Source organism: Saimiri boliviensis, chromosome X, assembly GCF_048565385.1.
Source record: "Saimiri boliviensis isolate mSaiBol1 chromosome X, mSaiBol1.pri, whole genome shotgun sequence".
In the NCBI taxonomy this organism is placed as follows: Eukaryota; Metazoa; Chordata; class Mammalia; order Primates; family Cebidae; genus Saimiri; species Saimiri boliviensis.
Genome location: NC_133470.1, coordinates 61,287,889 through 61,309,786, shown reverse-complemented (window position 1 = coordinate 61,309,786; position 21,898 = coordinate 61,287,889). Strand labels below are relative to the sequence as shown.

Below are 21,898 nucleotides of genomic sequence, written 5' to 3'. Positions count from 1 at the left end.
TTGCCAAAGGAGATTAACATTTGAGTCAGTGGGCTGGGGAAGGCAGACCCACCCTTAATCTGGGTGGGCACAATCTAATCAGCTGCCAGCATGGTTAGAATATAAGCAGGCAGAAAAATGTGAAAGGAGAAACTGGCCTAGCCTTCCCAGCCTACATATTTCTCCCATGCTGGATGCTTCTGAACTCAAACATGGGACTCCAAGTTTTTCAGTTTTGGAACTCGGATTGGCTCTCCTTGCTCCTCAGCCAGCAGACAGCTTATTGTGGGACCTTGTGATCGTGTGAGTTAATACTTAATAAACTCCCCCTTTACATCATATATATATATATATATATATATATATATATATATATATTCCATTAGTTCTGTTTCTCTAGAGAACCCTAATACATAATCTAATACCAATCTCTATTAAATTTTACCCATTTGTACCCAAAATATCCCTTACATGGATTTGTTCAAATCTGGCTCCAAAGAAGGCCCATACATTAGGCATATACTTTTTAGGTTTAAGGCTACTTGATAGAATTTCAGGGCTTATGGAAAAGTGGGGACTAATCAGTTTGAAGGCCCTCTAGACATCCCAGATTTCCTAACCCTAGGACCTTCAAGATAGCTTCTCCCTGATTGGAGAAAGGAGCTAGCCATTCAGGCCCCAGGTCCCTCATCTGATCTTTTTTCTGTTCCCCAATAAAGGGTGGGAGGACTATCATCTTGAGGTGGAGTGGGGAGACAAGGAGAACCAAAGAAATGCCTTGCAACCAAGCTTTTGCTCTGCCTCCTCTCCAACTACCCCTAATCCCCACCTCCATCCTGGCTGACCTCAGAAATATTTGGTTCCGCTGTGTAAATGTCATCGTAATTACAGTCATTCTTAGGAACTGCTTATCATTATGCCTAATTACAGTACAGCACAATAATCATTATGTGTATCATTAAAGATGTGTCAGATTGACTTTGCCATGAGTTTTATTTCAATACTAAATTGTTCCAGTAGACACAACCTTTAGAGCTTGTTGCTCCTGGTCCCTACTGGGGAGCAGGAGACCAGCTGTTAGCCGGCCTGCGTCTGAGCATCCCATCCTGTCCCGCCCAGTCCTGTCCACTGCCACCTGCGCTGGCTCTGCTGCAGCCCAGGTCCGAGGTGCCTGCCTGCCTGCCTGCCTGTCTGCTCTTCCTCTCCACGGACTGCACACCTGAGCTTAAGGCAGAGTGATTTGCACTTAACAAACAAAAACAACAAAACCCTGCAGGCTCTGCCAGCATCAACCACTGCTCCCCCTGTCCACCAAGATCTCAGTCAAGCTTCTTATTGACTCAAGCCATGCAACATCTTCATTATTCTCCCTATATGGTGATAGGGAATGTAAAATGAGCTGATATGTCCAAAGTCATTGGGTTCATCATTAGCAGAACTGGAAAGAGAACTAGAAGCTGTGATGCTGAGCCAGAGCTTCCGTGGGAGCCCTGGCCAGGTCAGGCTCTGTGCGTTAGGCATTCCTCTCTGGTAATTGATGCATTTTCAGTTTTCAAATGTACTAAACGATGCTATCTGTGCTGCTGGGCAACTTCCTGAGAAGCAAGCACAGGAGAGTTGAGGGGCGTGGGGGCGGGGAGCAGTACTTTTCCGACTCGTGTTTTCGTGCTGTGAGAACCAAGCTGAGAGCCTGGACGAGGTCACCCTACACCTTACCTCATTGGTACATTGTCAGGCTGCCTCTGCCAGCAGACTTCTTGCTGCTTGCCAGCACCAAGGTCGTCACGAATCAGATAAACCAGTGTTGAAGAAGCATGTACAACATATCAAATCATTGCCTAATAAGCCTTTCTTCTGGGTCCTGTGCAGACCCAACAAGTGAGTTCAATGCATGTTTGCTCAAATGCTTATTTATTCAGCCAGCCTTAAGTGAGGGCCATCTTTGTGCCTTGCTTTGTGCTAAGAAAGCATCTTTGTGCCATGTAGTTCTTGCTCCTAAGAGCTGCACTCACAGCCCAGTGGTGCAGAAAAGCGTGTAAACAGAGTGAGCCAGCGGGCTGTAAAAGGCCTTGTGGATGGCTGGATGCAGTGGCTCATGCCTGAAATCCCGGCACTTTGGGAGGCCGAGGTGGGAGATCATGAGATCTGGAGATTGAGACCATCCTGGCCAAAATGGTGAAACCCCATCTCTACTAAAAATACAAAAATGAGCTGAGCATGGTGGTGCGTGCCTGTAATCCCAGCTGCTTGGGAGCCTGAGGCAGGAGAATCACTTGAACCAGGGAATTGGAGGTAGAGGTAGCAGTGAGCCACTACACTCCAGTCTGCAACAGTGAGACTCTGCCTCAAAAAAAAAGGGGGGCGGGGGGGGGCCTTGCGGAAACACAGGGGAGAGAATGAGGAACTCTGCTTTTGAGGAGTCAGCAAAGACTTCAAAGAGGTTACATTTGAGCTGGGTCTTGAAAGCTGAGTAGGAATGGTCTAGGCTGAGAAGGGAGGGCTGGGCATTCTCTGCAAAGGGAATGGTGAACAGAAAGGCAGGGAGGTGTGACAGAGCGTGAAGGAACCCAGGATCCTTTTGCAGATAAAGAGGAAACGAGTTTCCATTAATGTATCTCATGGCCTTAATAATTTAAGGTCAGATCTCAAGCTGGACCATCACTCTGGTTGACTGGTTTTCCATGACCTTTGCTTCCCTGCCCCTCTTTTGTGCCAGCCTTTTGGCCTTTTTGTAGTACCTCTGAATTTAGCTCAAAAGCTGATGCTGAAATATGCCATTTCATTTTGTTCATTCTACATTTCGTGCCAATCACACTGGCCCACTGAATGGCTTAGCTATATATTATTGTAGGTTTCATGGAGCAGCAAAAGGAGGCCTTTTTTCCCTAGTGTCAAACTCAAGGAAGCAGAGCCTACTGTGGGAAAGGATGGCACAAATCTTTGAGGATACCTGAACTCCAAGGTCTAGGCATTTTCCGCCCATGTCTGTTGTCAACTGAATGGTGTGTTTGTTTAACTGCAGACTGCTCTCTTCATTAGAAGGACATTAAAATGCTGTTGGTTTGAGTGTGGCAAGGTGATCCTTGTGTGGACTCTTAAATAAACTATTAGGGGACAAGCTTAAATTTGCCTTTGCTAATCTGTTGGTGAACATTAGCCGCATCTAGAGCCTTAGAGGGGGCCAACAGCCATAAGTTAGAGTTTTTGTAATGAAAATGAAACCCCCTTCATTTATCTAGCCTCTAGGCATTTTCACAAAATTTCTTCCTGTGATCCTCATATACAACCATTTAAGGTTGGTGGAGTGGAAACTCATGCCCCATTTGACCAATGTGGTGACAGAGACTTGAAGAATTAAGTGTTGGTGGAAACCAGGCCCCTGATCACAGTGCTGGGGATTGTTCCTACTACTCCGTGCTGCCTGCTGCTGAGCCAACCTTTCCCCTGTAGCATGTGGGCCTCGGCAGAGGTGGCACTCACACATTTATAGGACAGCTGGCTTCAGGGAAGCGCCAAATCTACAACTGTGGAACATGCTCCCGGCTATGTTCACAGTGCCCTCGCCTTAAGAAGTACCTCTGGATGCCTGCCATGTTAGCCCCAAACTAGTAAGGTAGATAAAGAACGATAAAAGAGCAACCTTGGAGAGCAAATAACCCTCCAAGATCTACGTCATTTACTCCCTTCTTACCAGCAGGATCAGGTTCAACCTACATAAATCTATTTTAGTGTATTTTAATTGCTTGTAAACTAAGCGTTTCCTGGATATGCCACTGACCATGAATAATTAGAATCATTTCAATGACTGGGTTTTGGAAAGTGAATGGGAGAGCAGACAAAAAGGGGCTGCTCAGAAGCAAGAGCCATTTGTTAAAGCGTGAGTGGAAGTGTTGTCTCAGCCTTCTCCAGTTTTGTTTTGTTTTTCTCATGATGTCACTAGAGCCGCCTGTTTTTCAACTACTCTGGCTGCCCTTTATTTTTTATGCATCTCTCATGTTAAGTAATGCCAGCTGCTGACAATGACCGGGCCCAACTGGCCACATGTCAGCGTCATTCATTCACTCAGCAAAAATGTATGGAGTGCCTACTATGTGCCAGGCCCATACCAAATCCTAGAGACAAAGAAAAGAATAAAGCCTAGTTCCTACCCTTGAGGAGAACACTGCCCAGTGGAGGAGACAAACACAAAAACAGTTACACTAGAATGTGTAAGTGATAGAATCAAGAGGCAATGAGCCGTGGGAACACAGAGGAGGAACCTACTCCATCTGGGGGAGCTGGGAACAGCACAGTACAGAGGCAACATTTAGCAAGGGCTCAAGGGAAACAGAAGAGTTGACCAGATAAAGAGGAGTGGGGAGAAACACTTCAAGTCAGTGTGGCTACAGTTTAGGGGGTGTAGCCCAGGCTGTGGTGTGCAATAAGGCTGGAGACCAGCTGAGCAAGACCATGAAGGCCTTTGTATGTCCTGCTTTCAAGTTTGGACTCAGTCCTGCAGTCAGTGGGGAGCCGACCATGGTTTTTAAGCAAGGGAATGACATGATCAGATCTGAATCTCTGATGGGAAGCTCAGGAATGGAGGGGAGACAGGAAAATCAGTTAGAGGCTGACTAAGATTTTGCTTTGTCTCCTCTCTGGACTGCAGGAGCTCCTTGCCTGCACCTCTATTATGGCTCTTCCCATAGTGCATCATAATTGCTCATTCACATAGCTGTCTCTCCATTCACTCCTTAAGGGCAGTGGCCAAGTCTTCTGCATCTCTTCATGACCAGAGCCTGGCACACAGGAGTGCTCAGGAAGCATTGGCATCATGTGAATGAGTGAATGAATGAATCAGTAGGTGGAAAGCAAGTGCGACTCCAATTTGCCCCAAGTAACCACTCTGATGGATATATCAGAGATAAATCCTATTCTGATGGAGTAGCAATTCCATCCATGGCTTTTCCCCTCTCTGCCAAGCCCATCAATCTATCATTGTCCATCAGAAAAGAAAGATGCATTATTCAAAGCAGACAAGAAAATTGCTTACAGGGCTGTGCTGGTGCTGGTTTTGACCCAGTACTCTGTTCTTTCTCTATAAATTAATTTTTGACGACTTGTGTAGATTAGACCTTCATTGTCCTTGTTCCACTTTTTTTGCATTTCATACCTTCTCTTCCTTCCTACTTAAATCTTGCTCTTCCTTCAAGGCCAGTTCAATTGCCTCCCATCTCCTCCATGAAGCCTTATTCATTACTCAGCCCCTACACTCAGAATTAAGAATTCCCACTTCAGAATTTCCCTTGAGAAATGACTTACCTCTGACATTCTTCTCATCATAGTTATTCCTGTACTTGTCTGTATTCTCTACTAGACTATAAGCTCATCAAGACCAGAGATTGTATCTGCATCATCATCATCTCCCCAGCAGATAACCAGTGAGTGTTTTCAAATGTAGGTTGAGCAGCCCAAATTTGAAAATCTGAAATCCAAAATGCTCCAAAATCCACAACTTTCTGAGTACCAACATGGTGTGCAAAGGAAATGGTCACTGGAACATTTCAGATTTCAGATTTTTGGATTAGGCATGCTCAACTAGTATATATAATGCAAATATTCCAAAATCTGGAAAAAAATCAAAATCCAAAATACTTCTGGTCCCAAGTATTTCAGAAAAGGGATATTCAACCTGTAATACCCAAAGCATAGTGCTTGCTATCAGGCTGCCCCCTGAGAAATAATGCCAGTCTTGGGAGTGCTCCATGCCTCTTTGTATCTTCTTGCACACAGTTAGTTAGATATATGTTTCTTTGTTTAACAAGTAGTGAGAAAAAAATCATTGCTCATCAAATAGTGGGAATATCACAGAGATAGAGATCTTCTAAACCATATTATTTTGGGGGGTCTTTTTTTGTACATATTTACAGGGTACAAATGCAGGCTTCTTATATGCATATATTGCATGGTGGTGAAGTCTGGGCCTTTACTGGATATGTCACCCATTATCTAAGGTATTTTGATGAAATTAGGCATATTCAGGATGGTATTATTTCAGGTATTTTGAACGCACAAAATCCAGTGCCTCTAAACAAAGCACAAACACACTAATGCATTCAGGGTCATAAGTACAAATCTTTGCTGAAGAGCTTCAAAAAAAAAGATGATGAGCATTCTCTTTGGAAGGACTTATAACAAATTAGCTCTTCTTGGAACACATTATGCAAAATACCAAGAATTCAAATTTTCCAGGTAGAAATGTCCAGCAGATGATTATAAATGCACTTCAGAGGCTGGGGACAGACACCGACAGGACCCAAAGATGTAGGATCTTCATGTAGGCATGATCACAACAGCAACAGAGAGCACAAACACCTGTAGAGAGAGAGAAGAGAGGCTGAGGATATAACCTCAGGGTACCTACATTTCAGAGACAGATGAAAGTCTCCAAGGAAGGAGACTGAGAAGAAACAGGGAAAGCAGTGGTGATGAGGGAGAAGATAGTGTGATGACATGTGCTGGAGAGAGATCAAATAGGATGAGTAATAAATGAAAAGAAGACCTTAGGTTGGGCAATTAGGAGGTCACCCTTGGTGTCCTAAAGCAGGAATAGCAAATGTAGGGCACATATGACTACATGCCCTCAGATCCCACCCTGCAGGGATCCATGTAGTCCTATGGATATGTTACGAATTGATCACGGCCCTCTTCACTGCTGAACCAAGGCACAGCCTCAGAATCTTTCTCAACACAGTACCCCAAGCAGCTACTATCAATCAGTCAGAGCTATCAAAAAGCTGAAACCATCTCTCTTTTAATAAACAGTTCAAGGCTGGGCACGGTGGCTCATGCATGTAACCCCATCACTTTGGGAGGCCAAGGCTAGGGGATCACCTGAGATCAGAAGTTTGAGACCAGCCTGGCCAACATGGTAAAATCCCATCTCTACTAAAAATATTTAAAAATTAGCTGGGTGTGGTGGTGCAATGCCTGTAATCCCAGCTACTCAGGAAGCTGCAGAAGGAGAATCACTTGATCCCAGGAAGTGGAGGTTGCAGTGAACCAAGATCACACCACTGCACTCCAGCCTGGGTGACAGAGCAAGATTCCATCTCAAAAAAAAAAAAAAAAAAAAGTTCAATGGAGGTATGGGTTGCAGTGAGTTGAAGTTTCTGAGAAATGAGGAGGACAAGGTGTTGGAGAAAAGAGTAATTTTAAGAAGTTCAGAAGTGAAGGGATGGAGAGAGGGCGGTTGTTTGGAGTAGTGTAAGGATCATGCAAAGGCAATCCTTATGAATCCTCCAGTAGAAGCGGTTTTCAAAGTCATCTTAGTACTTGTCCAGCAACAAGCCAGGTAAAGCAATATCCCTATACTCTCCCTTCTTCCATCCCCACCCTTGGCTTAAGGAAAATTTGATGTAAAAAACCTTCGTGTGTAGGCGTGTTTCCAAAATATTCATTTGATTAATGGGGACATATGATATAACCAGAGTTGGCCCTGCACATAGTATGAAGAAGGAATTCTCTCTAATCATGGAAATTTGAGGATCAGCAGTGATGGGGCAAGGTATTAGTCTTGGCCAGGGCCCTTCCCGAAAACCCTTGAAGCCACACCCTGAAGGAAAATTCTGGCCTGCAGGAAGACCCCTAGTGAAGCGGCAGCCACCCTGCCCTTGTCTTTCCTGCCTCCTCCTCTGGACCTCCTTCTTCCCCTTCCCAATATAAGCGCCTCCTCATTTTTATTTCTTCTGCTCCTTTCTGTGACCTCGGTCCTGTGCCCCTCTCTCTCCTACCACTTCTAATTTCTCATTCCCTCCTCTTCTTTTCCATCTTATTGATTTTCACTTGGAATCCTTCTCTTCTTGATCTCTCTGTCCTTCTTTCTGGCTTCAGGATTTGGGGATGTAAGGTAAGCTCTTCAGAATTCACCCTCATTCAGTCTAAACGGACATTTGTCGAGAAATCCAACTTTACTACTGCTCATTACATTCAGAGCTCTGTTTCTTTGTACAGTTGATAAAGCACAAGAAAAAGAATGATAATATTCAGCATTTAATAATATTTAGTGAGCATTTACAATGAGCCAAGCACACTGTTCTAAATTCTTTACATGAATTCACTCATTTATTGTCACAACAATCCTATAAAATAGGTTATGTTATTATTCCCATTTTACAAACAAGAATACCAAAGTACAGAACAGTTAAGCCACTTGCCTAAGGTCACACAGCTAGTAGATGTTCATTTGTGTTGCTATAAAGGAATACCTGAGGCTCGGTAATCTATAAAGAAAAAAGACTTAATTGGCTTTTGGTTCTGCAGGCTGTACAAACATGACACCAACATTTCTGGTGAGGCCTCAGGAAACTTCCAATCACAGTGGAAAGCAAAGGGGAGCCAGCATGTTACATGGCCAGAGAGGAAGCAAGAGAGAGATGGGAAAGGTCCCAGACTCTTTTAACAACAAATGTGACATTAACTCTCAGAGCGAGAATGCACTCTTTACCATGGGGAGGACACCAACCCAAACACCTCCCACCAGGCTTCACCTCCAACATTGGGGATCACATTTCAACATGAAATTTGGAGAAGACACACATCCAAACTCCATCAATGGTAGAGCAAAAATGTAGGACTCATCCCATATGACTCCAGAAATCTCAGTTTTTAACTGCTATGCTTATTGCTTCATGATGTAGTGGAATCCTATAAGGTAGGAAGTTCCAAGTCATTGGTTCAAGTTCACATCTGTTAACTGTATTACATAATGTTAAGATTATGATCTTGGGCAAGTCACCTAATTTGTCCAGTGCCCCATATGTGTGAGGGTATTTTATTGTACACTAACCAATACTACATACGTTAACTTGGATTTATTCCTCACTTTTGCTATAATATCTTCCCTCTCTATTTGATTGTCATCTCCTTGAGAGCAGTCACCAGACCTTATTTTTTGTTTTTTGTTTGTTTGTTTGTTTTAGTACTCAGCTGTCCCTAGGGCCTCAAATGATGCTCAGCACCTAATACAATGCATGCATGTGCACACATGCACACATACACACACACACACACACACTGCTACGGATTGGCTAACATGGGAACCTTACTAATTAGATGATATGCAAAAGAGCTATATATATATGTGTTCACAAAAGCTTCTAAGTACTTTAGCTAATGAAATAAGATGTTAATATTGAGTATATTCTTTGCTTAAATATAATTACAGTTCAAGTTACAGTGAGCTATGATTGCATCACTGCATACCAGCCTGGGTGACACAGTAAGACCTTGCCTCTAAAAAAAAAATAACAATAATAATTAGTGTTCCAGTAAGATAATATTTTTCAGGTTTACCTGATTCTTTTGCTTAATAAACGTTTTTTATACCAATAGGTAAAATGCCATTAAAATATCTGAAAAATAAAAACATTTCCATGCCCTCTTCATTCGCTCAAACGGTTCTTGGCACAACCATGCACTGGTGTATAAACCTCACCACCAAGCAGTTTTTAGGTACCAACTCTGTGTTCAGAGGTAAAATGAGTACCACAGGTGGGATACAAATGTAGCCTAGACAGGACACCAGGTTTCTTTTCCAGCAACTAAGAATTTACTTTTTTTCCACCCTCAGGTTCACCTCCACATGTACCATCTTATCTCCAATAGCCCGTATCTCCCTGACCTTTTGCTTGTGCTCTGTACACTCTCAATCCCGCATCCCCCTGCCTGCTCACAATCACTTTCGATATGCTGCTTCCTGCCAGTTCAATTCAACAACTAATGGAGTTATTATTTTTGTTTGTGTTGTAAAGCCATGGCAATAAAATCTACTCCCAATAATACCACTGCAATTTTATGTCCTTAAAATGTACCATAAATGACATACGTAATCACTGAATTTCCTGTAAACAGAAATGGTTTTCTGCGGAAAAAAAGAGGGCTTTTTTTTGTTTCCGTAATGGTTGAGCCCAAGTTCTTTGATGGAGTAATTGGTGATATAGGAAAGATAGAGAAGCATCGTACAAGACCATGTTATGGCTCAAAGGGCTGGTGCCATGTTATTCTGGTTATGATGAGTTCTTTTCAAAGGGTGATTCAGGACAAGAAAAGCTCTTCCTGACCAGAACCTACATCATCATCACAGGCACGACTTCCCCAACTAAAAACAGTAAAGCCTCAGGGGTCTGCAAGAGAGATTGGCACTGACCTGATAGAAGCAAGTATAATTTTTAGGAGAAAGTAGACCTTGAGTTAACAATAAAAAATGTGAAAGCTGCTTGAATTTTTATAGAAAGGGATTTGGACAGAAGCAGTGTCACTGTATCCCTGACCAACTAGGAGAGAGGGAGGCTACTTTAGCCACAGGGCCATATTGCCAGCATGGCAGATGTATCCCTTTAAGCATCTTCCTTATGATGTTTCTCATCCCTGAAGTTCCAGGAGATTTCACTTAACAGTTCTCTATCTTCCTCTCTACTTGCTCTTTTTCCTTCTATTCACTGGATCATTTTATCCCCTGACTACCTTGTAAATGTAGACATTCTCCCAGATTTTTTTACCTTAGTCCCCAGCCATGACCTCACTTTGACACACTATCATCATCTCTCCAGCTGCCTCCTAGACATCATGATCCAAATGCCTCACCATCATCTCAAACCCAGCTAAACCCAAGCCTATCACCTTCTCTTAGGTAGACTTGCTTTTCCTGCTAACTTACCTCAGCTTCTGTCAGTGGCACTGCAAGTCTCCCACTCACCCAGACTCAAAATCCAGTAGTGAACTTTAACTTCTCTCTTTTCCTTCATAGCCAACCAGTTGGCAAGTCCTACTGAGTCTACCATCTCAGTATCTCTTTTCTTTCTTTCTTTCTTTTTTTTTTTTTTTTTGAGACAGGGTTCCAATCTGCTGCCCAGGCTGGAGTGCAGTGCTGCAGTCTCTGCTCACTGCAACCTCTGCCTCCTGGGTTCAAGGATTCTCATGCCTCAGCCTCCCAAGTAGCTGGAACTAGAGGCATGCACCACCATGCCTGGTTAATTTTCATATTTTTAGTAGAGATGAGGTTTCACCATGTTGGCCAGGCTGGTCTTAAACTCCTGGCCTCATGTGATCCACCTGCCTCAGCCTCCCAAAGTGCTGGGATTACAGGGGAGAGCCACCACACCCGGCCCCAACACAGTATCTCTTTCCCATCCACTCCATCCCCACAGCAATCACTCTGGTTCAAGCCTTTTGTGTCCCCCACTTTGTACTATTGCAGGTTACCCTGCAATAGTACCACGTTGGTCACCCAGCCTTTCATATGCTGCTCTCAATTCCCATAAGGCACAGCTCCAGTCCTGACTCTGCCTCATTGCCTGTCACATTAAGTCCTGTCTCCTCAACATGGGAATCAAGGCTTCCTATGCTCTCTTTTTCCAACTTTAGCCCACTAACAGTGCTTGCTGGTCCCCAAACTTGTCCTGCATTCTTTTGCCTCCTCTAACTATCCTCCAACACATACTCCATCCCTGCCTGTCTGTCTGGATTCGCCCCATCCTTCAAGAGCCTAATCCTCCCTACTGGATGTGAATCTGTTCAGAATCCCAATCATTTTATTTCATTCAACAAACATGAACTGAGCACCTATTATTTTCCAGGCCTTATTCTAGTAGCTGTGGATAATAGGATAATATAAAGATTTAAAAAAAAAAAAAAAAACAAAACAAAACAAAACAAAACAGTATTCTTCCCTTGTGGATCTCTTTCTATGGGCCAGAAAGACAGGCATAACTAACTCGAAATATCTATTATACCGCCCCGGACTCCCATCCTATAGGCTCTTTCCCCTCAGCCCATAAACAAACTTAATATCCTCCCATCTACCCAGCTCTACCCCTGTATCAAGCTCCTGGAAAAAGCAAACAAACAGTATATAGAAGGGGTCCCCAACCCCCACCCCGCGAGGCCACAGGCCAATGTCCTGTTAGGAACCAGGCCTCACAGCAGGAGGTGAGCAGCAGGCAAGAGAGGATTCCCATCTGAGCTCCACCTCCTGTCAGATCAATGGCAGCATTAGGTTCTCATAGGAGTGTGAACCTTATTGTGAACTGCACATGCAAGGGATCTAGGTTGTGCACTCCTTATGAAAATCTAATTAATGCCTGATGATCTGAGGTAGAACACTCTCATCCTGAAAGCATCCCCACCTCCCTAGTCAATGGAAAAGTTGTCTTCTACAAAACTGGTCCCTGATGCCAAAAAGGTTGGGGACTGCTGGTATACAGTAGTTCCCTTCTTATCCCCCCTTTCACTTTTCTCAGTTTCAGTTACCTGCTGTCAACTGTGGTCCAAAAATATTAAATGGAAAATTCCAGAAATAATTCTCAAATTTTAAATTGCACGTTGTTCCTAATAGTATGATAAAATCTCATAGAGTCCTGCTCCCTCCCACCCAGGACATGCATCATCCCTTTGTCCAGAGTATCCATCCCGTCTATGCCACCCACCATTAGTCACTTAGTAGCTGCCTTGATTATCAGACCAACTGTCACAGTATCACAGTGGTTATGTTCAAGTTACCCTTATTTTGCTTAATAATGGCCCCAAAGCACAAGAGTAGTGATGCAGGCAGTTCAGATATGCCAAAGAGAAACCATGAAGTACTTCCTTTAGTGAAAAGGTGAAAGTTGTCAACTTAAGGAAGGAAAAAATCATATGCTGAGGTTACCAAGATCTACAATAAGAACAGATCTATCTGTGAAGTCATGAAGAGCCAGGCCAGTAGCTCATGCCTGTAATCCCAGCAATTTGGGAGGCCTACGTGGGCAGATCATTTGAGGTCAGGAGTTGGAGACCAGCCAAGAAGACCAGCCTGGTCAACATGGTGAAACTCTGTCTTTACTAAAAATACAAAAAAATTAGCCAGGCATGGTGGTGTGCAACTGTAATCCCCACTACTCGGGAGGCTGAGGCAGGTGAATCACTTGAACCCAGGAGGGGAAAGAAGGAAGGAAGGAAGGAAGGAAGGAAAGAAGGAGGGAGGGAGGGAGGGGAGAAAGAGGGAAGGAGGGAGGGAGGGAGGGAGAGAGGGAGGGAGGGAAGGGAGGAAGGAAAGGAGGAAGGAAGGAAGGAATCTGTGCTAGGTTTGCTTTCTCGCCTCAAACTGCAGAAGTTACAGCCACAGTGAAGGATAAATGCCTAAATAAGAAGGAAAACGCATTAAATCTGTAGGTGGAAGACAACAGAAACCTGTTCCCATTGAGAACAATCAGACTCTTTACTATCTGCGGTTTTAGCCATCCGCTGGGAGTCTTAGAATCTATCCCCTGGGGATGAGGGGAGTCTACTGTATTTCCATCATCACTCTCATCTCTTGCCTCCTCACTCCCATCAGACTTCTGCCTACCCTCCACTGACTTTGCTGCAGCAAAGGTCTCCTTCCAGAGGACAAATCAGAAGACACTTTTCAGCCTTCCTCTTTTTTACCCTCTCAGCAAGATTTCAAATTGTTGCCAGAACTGTTTGCACTCCCTGTGCCCACCTCTGAAGTAGTGCTTGTCCCCATAATTATTTTCTTGCCTCTCCCCTCTTCTTACTCTGTAGTAAGTTCCCCCCACCACCAGCAACCATGGTGTGGTGGCGTGTACCTGTAGTCCCAGCCACTCGGGAGGCTGAGGCAGAAGAGTCTCTTGAACCCAGGAGGCAGAGGTTGCAGGGAGCCAAGATCGCGCCACTGCACTCCAGCCTGGGCAACAGCGTGACACTCCATCTCAAAAAATAATAATAATAATAACGCTTAGACACTTTAGGTGCCTGACACATAATAAGCTTGTAGTACGTGTTAGTGGTTATTACTTTTATTTTTAGTATGGTTAATATTATACCACTCATCACACTGGTCTATAATAACCTCTCCTATGAAACATATCTTATTGTCTTTGTACCCCAATGACTAACCTAGCTGGGCATATAGTAGATACTAAATGTTGAGGCAAGAATAAAAGGATTGGTGGATTCAGGTTTGCTGCTTGGTTTCCTCTAAGCAAACATGATAATGGAGGAATAACAGCAACCTTGGGGCTTCTTCTGAATATCTTTTTGACCGACTATCTAGTTGTATGCTGCTTTCACTGTGTGAGCAAGACCTGAAGAGACATGAGCAAGAAAAGAGCATTGAGGTGGTCTGAACTGAACTCAAGCTGAGCTAGTTACATTTCTTTCTTCATTGACTCTAGGATTGAAAGAGACCGACTATCCTAAAGTAGCCACTACCTTTCATTTCTGCCTCATCTCATACTTTCCATTTGCCTCCTTTTCTGTACTATATTCCCCCTCAAAAGTGCATAAACTGAAGCCCAGAAAGCAAAAGAAGTCCTGAGGGGGAAAGGGGAAGGGGTGGAGAGAGGTTAGCACCTCCCTCTTTTCTTTACTGAGATCAAAGCCAGCATTTTCCCTTGAAGGTCAGCTGGCCTCTTTCATCCCCTGCTCCACCTGTCTGGGAATGGGATTGCTGCTTGCCGATTTCCTTTCCTCTTCAGGACTGGAGGGCAGTTTCAGGGTGGGGCCTCAAGCTATTTCTAGTTCTAGCCAAATCCCTCCACCCCAACATCTCTTTTGCCTTACGTGATCATATTTCCTTTCCACCTCGCCAGTAAGTAACAAGTGGCAGGACTATAGGACAGGAAACTGAGAGAAGTCAGCCTCTCCACAGGCTAGTCAATTTCTCCTAGGCTAAGCTAATGACTTAAGCAAGTGGAAAGGGACACTGAGGCTGCTGGGCTTGCTCTGGCAGGAAGAACAGGCCTCTCTTTGTACATCTCAGCCCTAAGCACTTCACCTGATATCCTTCAGGGTACGGATGAGACTTGGTTAGGCAAGGGCCTCTTGCCCCAGGAGAAAGGAATTCACATTTATTGAAGTCCTACTATGTGCTAGGCCCTGTGCTAGGCCCTTTTATAGATATTATCTCATTGGCTCCTAACAACCCAACCAGATCAGCATTTGTCATCGTCAGGTAGAAATGAAGAAACAGAGATTAAAAAGCTCACCTGATGGCAGGTACACTAAAGTCTCAGAGTTCACCACTATATGATTCATCCATGTAACCAAAAACTACTTGTACCCCCAAAAGGTAATGAAATTTTTTTAAATATTTTTTTTAAAAAAGAAGCTTACCTGAGGCACACACGCTAAATCTAGGCACCAAAATCTAGCTCCCCTGACTCTATAGCCAGTGCTCTTTCCACTTCATGATGCTGCCTCAAGAGTCTAGAAAAAGCATTAATGCTATGAATTGATTCTTTGAATTATTTTGCACAATTAGCTATATGGCTAGCTAAACCCTTGGTGAGTTAATTTAATTCAACATACATTTAAGGGAAATCTGTGATGACTTGCGTTGGACGCTATAGGGTATACAAAGAGAACATGATGTAAGTTTCTACCTTTGCAGGCCAGCCAGCTGCCATGTAGAACTGGCTCACAACACAAGGACTTTCTTAAATCATCCGAGTCCCCTAACCTAAGAATAGTGCAAATACTGGAAATAACATTTGATTGGCAAAGGTGGGGAGAAGTTGAGGAAGCCAGACTTCGCTATTACCTGCAGCCAGTCTGCTTCAGCAAAGAATGAGTTATATATGATTGTGCCTACCATGTGCCTCAGTTAGTTAAAAGCCAGGTGCTAATGAAACCAGGACAAGAGGCTTAATCCCAGTAGAACTGAGTTCTGTCACACAGCAGCCAATCCTGGTCCCAGCTGAACATCTTGCAACCGTGTGCTCTTGGTCAAAGAGGGAGCTAAAGTAGGAGAGTGAGGGTAAGTGCATAATAGGCACACGTAAGCAAGGTCGTGTTGTTCCAAACACTCAGCCCTAATCAAGCAGCTCATGACATGTCTCACTGACAGAGAATCGGCAGTGTCATCTTTGCAACTGGAGGCACAACATTCCCTCCTCCTATACCTCAGCTAGGCACCCTACCCCTGATTTTTATAGCATGTTGATGCCAGGGCTTTGGGTCTCTGAGAGGAGCTTCTTCATTGCAGCTGCCTTTCTTCTGTTGTATTCTGTAAGCCTGTCTTTCCGTACCCATGAAATGAGTGTACCAGTTGACACACTCTGGAGAAGAGGCTGCGTAAGGAGAGAGTGCCACAGCTGTTTAAAGCCTTCTCTTCCACAGCCAAGCCCAAAAGGTCCTCAAACTTGGACTGAGGGGCCCTCCTTGACTAAAAATACAAGCCTCCAAAGTTTCTTCAATCATGATGCAGGGGATCATGTGGATGTGTCCCCCAGGTAACCCCTCTTGTCTGTTCCACATATGGGTTTGGTAAAGACAATCTCTACTCAAAGGCTTTTCTATCTCTGGAACTCGCGGCTTCAGGCATCAGAGGGTAATGGCAGGAAGGACCTAAGCCCCTCTCTTTCTAGATCAGTTCACATACACATATACACACACAAAGGACATTATAAGCATTGGCACAGTCTTGGGCATTCTTCTTTTTTTCTTTTAATTAAATGTGTAGAGTTTTCTGTCATGGGTGTGGGAAACCATCTCCACATCGAATTACTTCCATGGATTCTACAAAGACACTGTTAGAATCCCTAGAGATTATTCCACAACATCTCCCACGGTGCCAGATGTACATCCAGACTCTTAACAAGGATAATTTGGTGGCAATGGCAATAACTCTGGATTATTTTTAAGAAGCTATTTGAATGACATTAAAGTCATGATGCATATCAATATTCTTTTTTCATGCCCTCTGTACCACTTTTTTCACAGAATTTGAATTTCCCTGGTTTACTTACCACCTAACAATATCACTATTGAAAGCACATAATGTTAAGGACCATATGCTCTCCCTCTGGAGAGTTTGCACAAATACTATTTCTGTTAAAAACTAAACAGAAATAGTAGCTTTGCATATTTCCCATTCAAAGACTTATCCCAATTGAATGATTCCCTTTGTCATGGAGTGTTTTACCCCAAGTGGGCCCTACCAGAGAAGCTGAATCAGATATTGTGACTTCCCAAAGGTCACAAGGAGTCATCTACTAAGCTAGAAATAGAATCCACAAACATTTATTTTGATTCCCTGAATTTAAAAACAAATAAACTCTACTACTGAGACAGAAAAATTAAAGTAGAGAAACTAGACTTCATTGCCATTCCTGGGACAGGGAATTCAAGGCAGCCAAAACTAACAGGCAACTGCCATGGTCTGTGGGGACCAAGGAGATGAGTAAGACACAGACAGGTGCTGCCTGCCTTCAGGGAGCTGAGAATGCAGAGTGGGGAGATTGAGTCACTGTTGAAAAACCTCTATCCAATGCAGAATATGCCTGTGAACACGTAGAGGACCCCAGAGGAGGTCTCATCCATCTTTACAGCCCCTCTGCAGCCAGCACAGTGACCTGCATGTGATGTGCAGGCAAGCACTGTGTTTAAGGGCCCTGAAAGAAGTACCAACAGAATGTTCTTGGGGTTGGTGGAGAAGGAGGGACAGCTTTGTGAAGGAGGTGACATTTGAGCTGTGCCTGAAAGGATGGGGAGGTTTTCCACAGGCAGCAGCAACTGGGGGAGGGCCTTTGCAGGCCCCAGGAAAGAGCAATGGCAAAGATCCTAAGGGAAGAGAAAGCATGGTGTGATTTGGAAAAACACCAAACAGACTAGTGTGGCCAGAGGACAAGGAAGCAATAAGAGCTGATGTTGGAGAGAAAGTTGAGACCTGAGCAGAGAACTGTTGGACAGCAAGCTAAATAATTTCACAGGGGACTATCACTGAAGGTCTGAGCAAGGGGAGTAGTGATACGACCAAGGCAGGGCCTCCTGCTGCATCATCTTGTTCAGCCCAAGGAGGCCTCCCTTGCCTTGTGGTAGTGTGAGTTTCTTTTGATTGTTTGTATGTGGTTGGTTTGGAGGTTTTATGTGACTTAGTTTGTTTTTTGGCCTTTCCCTTTTCCTTACAGTTTTTCACAGCATATGGTCCTGATTATGTGCTGGAAATCACACCAAGCTGCCGGCCAGACCGCAATGAGCCCCACCGAATCCAGCAAATCCTCAACTACATCAAAGGTGAGTACCGCCCCTCGAGGCCTGCCCTCCTTGTTCCACCCAGTTTGTGGTGGCCCATCAGTGGGGGCTTCCTTAAATACCATTTGCCTTTTGGTAGCTAATCGTTTCACTGACTTGGAAGGGAAACCTCTTCTTGGCCTGACAGCTTGTAGCTGGAATTCTACACTGGCCACTCTGGTTGGGATTGTCATTTGGCTGGCTAATGTCACCTCAGAAGGACAAAGGGTTCAGCTTTTGGCACCTCCAGGGGAAAATCAGTTCTAAAGTGTTTCCTGAGACCCTTTTTATTTCAAAAGGCCAATAGTAAAGCACTCTTTAAAATGAGAAAAGTTGGCAGGTCACCATGGCTCACGCCTGTAATCCCAGCACTTTGAGTGGCTGAGGCGGGAGGATTGCTTGAACCCAGGAGTTCAAAACCAACCTGAGCAACATGGCGAGATTCCAATTCTGCAAAAAAAAATTTTTAAATAGCCAGGCATAGTGGCATGTGCCTGTGGTTCCAAATACTTGGGAGGCTGAGGCAGGAGGATCCTTTGAGCCCAAGAGATCGAGGCTGCAGTGAGCCATGTTCAGACCACTGCATTCCAGCCTGGGTGAGACCCTGTCCCTCCCCATCAAAAAAAACAAAAAAAAGAGGAAAATTTAAGTCAACTCAGAGTTAGCAGGGATGGGGAGGGGACTCACAGACATTCTGTTCCAATATGTATGATTCCTTGATCCAGCAGAGCCTTAAAATAATGTGGAACTACAATGAATAGTCAGGTATTCTGATGCCCTGGGAGCAGGTTCCCTGGACTTAGCCAGAGTGCTGCAGATGGGCTGCTGGCCTAGCCTCCTTCCCTTCCCCAAGGCTGGTCTGGAATCATTCTGGCCTCAGGGTGGAGGTAAGTGGCAATCATCAGGGCCTTGCCCTCCTGATCCCACTGTCCACTGGCTGTTTGGGGTCACTGCCCTCAGCATTCCAGTAGGGCCCCTCTCAACTCCAGCTGCTTCTTCACAACCCACTTCATCCACGATTTGCATTAAGTATTTTTGGCACCCATTTTCCTGTTGAATTTAATGTGCATATGCATGTGTGTATTTTTTTATCCTAATTATTTGCCAGAGTTAAGAGACCGAGGGTATCTTTTTGCCCGTGTATATTCATAAAATGAAAGAGAAATTCCCATGTTTATTCATAAAATGACCAAGATAGCACCAGTTATCCTACCTTTGAGTCCCTCACTGGAATATAATCCAACACAAAAAGGAGGCCTGTTCAATGCTGGAGTTAGTCTGAGGAAACACTCTATGTCCTGAGAGTCTTTGCTGCAGGTTACATTAATGCCCCTATCCACTAGCAGAGCCCAATATATGACAGCAGCAAAATCTTCATGTCCTGAGCTCATTTAGCCAGAGAAAAGTTTCTAAGCTAAGACGTCATAGACTCTCAAGGCTATTCTCACAGCATTGCTGATTGTCTCTTCTGAGGTATCTTTAGCCCTTGGCCTTCTCCTGACCCTATAGCTTCAAGCTCCCTCCCTCTCACCTCTCAATGGCAACTGACACCACGAGTCCTTGCTTCCTAACCAAATCCTCCTCCCTTATCCAACTTTTAAGACCTTGAAAATCCTTCCCCTCCTGGTCCTTCTCCAGTCCTTCTCACTGTGTTGCAGCCCTGATGAACACTACCCATTCAACCCTAGTTTCCCCTGCTCTCCTCAAACCTGGGACACATGTCCTGTGTTCCTCAGAACTGATCCTGGACAAGCTTCTCTTACCCTTATTTCTTTAACACTGCCATTTTCCCCCATTCGGGCTCTAAATCCTGGTAGAGCACAGACAAAGCAATAGAAACAGGGAAACTAAGCAAGCCTTGCAGCTACTCACTCACACCTCCGTATGTGCAGATACGTGTATGCCCTTGCTTCCCTGCACACATACCCAGGCACATAGCTCCAGAGAGTGGTGAAATGGAAATGACAAGCGAGAGAAGACATAAGGAAGGGAGTGCAAAGGGAAGAGAACAAGGAAAGGTAAGAATCAAACAGATTTGAGATAAAAGGCTAGGATGAGGGTTGGTGAAAAAAATAATAGATCTTAAAGGACATGAAAATTACGTGGAAGTCAAGTTTGTTAAAGATTCTAACAGGTTAAAGCAATATTCTGATTGTAACACAATGAAATCAAACTGGGAGAAAACATACGGACCAGGAATTGGGTCCTACAAAAGCAACTACACACTTTCAAATCTGGACAACGTGTCTTAGCAGCATTTTGCTAAAAGAGAATTAGGGATTTGAGTCAACTCGGAGCTCAGTATGAGTCACCAGGGCAAGGTGGCCTCTAGAGATGCTAATGCAGTATCGACCTCATTTTAAAGGGCTCTAGACAAATAGGAGCATGTTCTTGGAGGTCACTCGGGCTGGGGAGAGGACTGGAGCGCAGGCTCCAAGAGGTCTGGTGGGAGGTACTGAGACCTTTTGGAGAATACTCGGGGATGTGGTTTCTACTTCATTTATCTGTCACAGAGCAAAGGGCATAGACAGGGTCTATGTGGCCACAAGGCATATAGTTGGACCCATGGGTGGATATTTTTAAAAGGTAGATTTTCATTCAACAGAAGGAAGACATTTTCTAACAATTAGAACTATTCAAAGTAGAATAGACTGCCCAGAAAGGCATGAGGTCTCTGTCACTGGAGATATAGAAATAGCAGCTAGACAGTCATAGGCTGTCATATTATAGAAGGGCCCCTGCCTTGGGGGAAGATGATTAGACTAAATTGCTGTTAAGGCTCCCTTCAACCCTAAGATTCTAGGATGCTGTATGTTACAATGAGCAAATAGAAAAAGAAAGAATATGGTGATAGTGCTGAGGTTGCTAGCTGAGTCACAGTTGTTGGGTGTGGGGAGATGATGCTGTGTATAGGAAAGAACTGATGCAGAGAAGAGAAACTACATGGTAAAGAGTGGGTGAGGAGGAGCCAGATAGGGTAGACAGCAAGTGGAGTGGCTGTAGATCACTAGTTCAGATTTTCCATTTAGCCATCCCTTTCATGTTGACAAAGTCTTGTGTTCTAACCATGCAAATTTAGTAGAACACACAAGCTCAGAACCAAAGAGAAATTCAGCTAAACCTAGAAGAAATGAGGCTAGAAAGAAGTCCAAATGTTGCTAAATATGGCCAAGCTAACCTGCTATACTGATACTGTGCCCCTCCAGTGTGGTGACGCATGCTGCCATCAGATAGTGCGTTGCCATGACAATGGTCAGTGTGGAAAGGCTGCTGAATTTTCTGAATTCTGAAAAATTTTCCTGTCTACAAGACTGTTATTTGTTCTTACATATAAAAACCTCAGTGAAGCTGGATATTTTTCACTGTACCTCCCCTCGCCCCATGAAAAACAAAGAGTAGGATGTGGGACACAAATTGCTTTGGGGAGGTAAGATGGCAATGAGGGAATGAATGGATTCAGGTCTACTCTATGTGAGGGACTTCAGCCAGCATGTCTAGTTGAATTTGTTTAGCCTTTTAGCTTGGGTTTTTTCTCTTTCTCGCCACATCCCTTAGAAGGGCAAAAGATGTGATTGTAGCCTATTGGAAACCAAACCTGAGAAGATTCATCTTACAGAGATGCATTCCACATGCCACAGGATGACTGAAGGGACAGGCAAATTTAGATCTCACCTTATCCTGTCTTTACTGCCCATTAGTCTTTCTGAGAGGAAAAAAAGACCCACAATCATGGAGAGTTCGTTCAAGCTGTTAGCTTCACACAGAGAAAAGCTCCTCTCATGCCAATGAGCTATCTTGAAGGCATGTGTCGTTGTTCATAAGAAAGTACAGGTTAGAGAGCAGATGACTTGGCCCAGCTCATGACTGACACTGTAAAATCATCCTCGCACCA

General features: G+C 44.2%; 1 protein-coding gene across 3 annotated transcripts in view; it reads left to right on the top strand.

Moving 5' to 3' along the window:
* HDAC8 (histone deacetylase 8) overlaps window positions 1-21,898 on the top strand; it is a 255,073-nt gene that overhangs the window by 214,074 nt on the left and 19,101 nt on the right. For all 3 annotated transcript variants that reach the window (XM_010332388.3, XM_010332389.3, XM_010332391.3), the window contains one exon: window positions 17,904-18,009. In XM_010332388.3, the coding sequence (XP_010330690.2) occupies window positions 17,904-18,009 (106 nt within the window). The remainder of the gene's footprint in view (window positions 1-17,903; window positions 18,010-21,898) is intronic.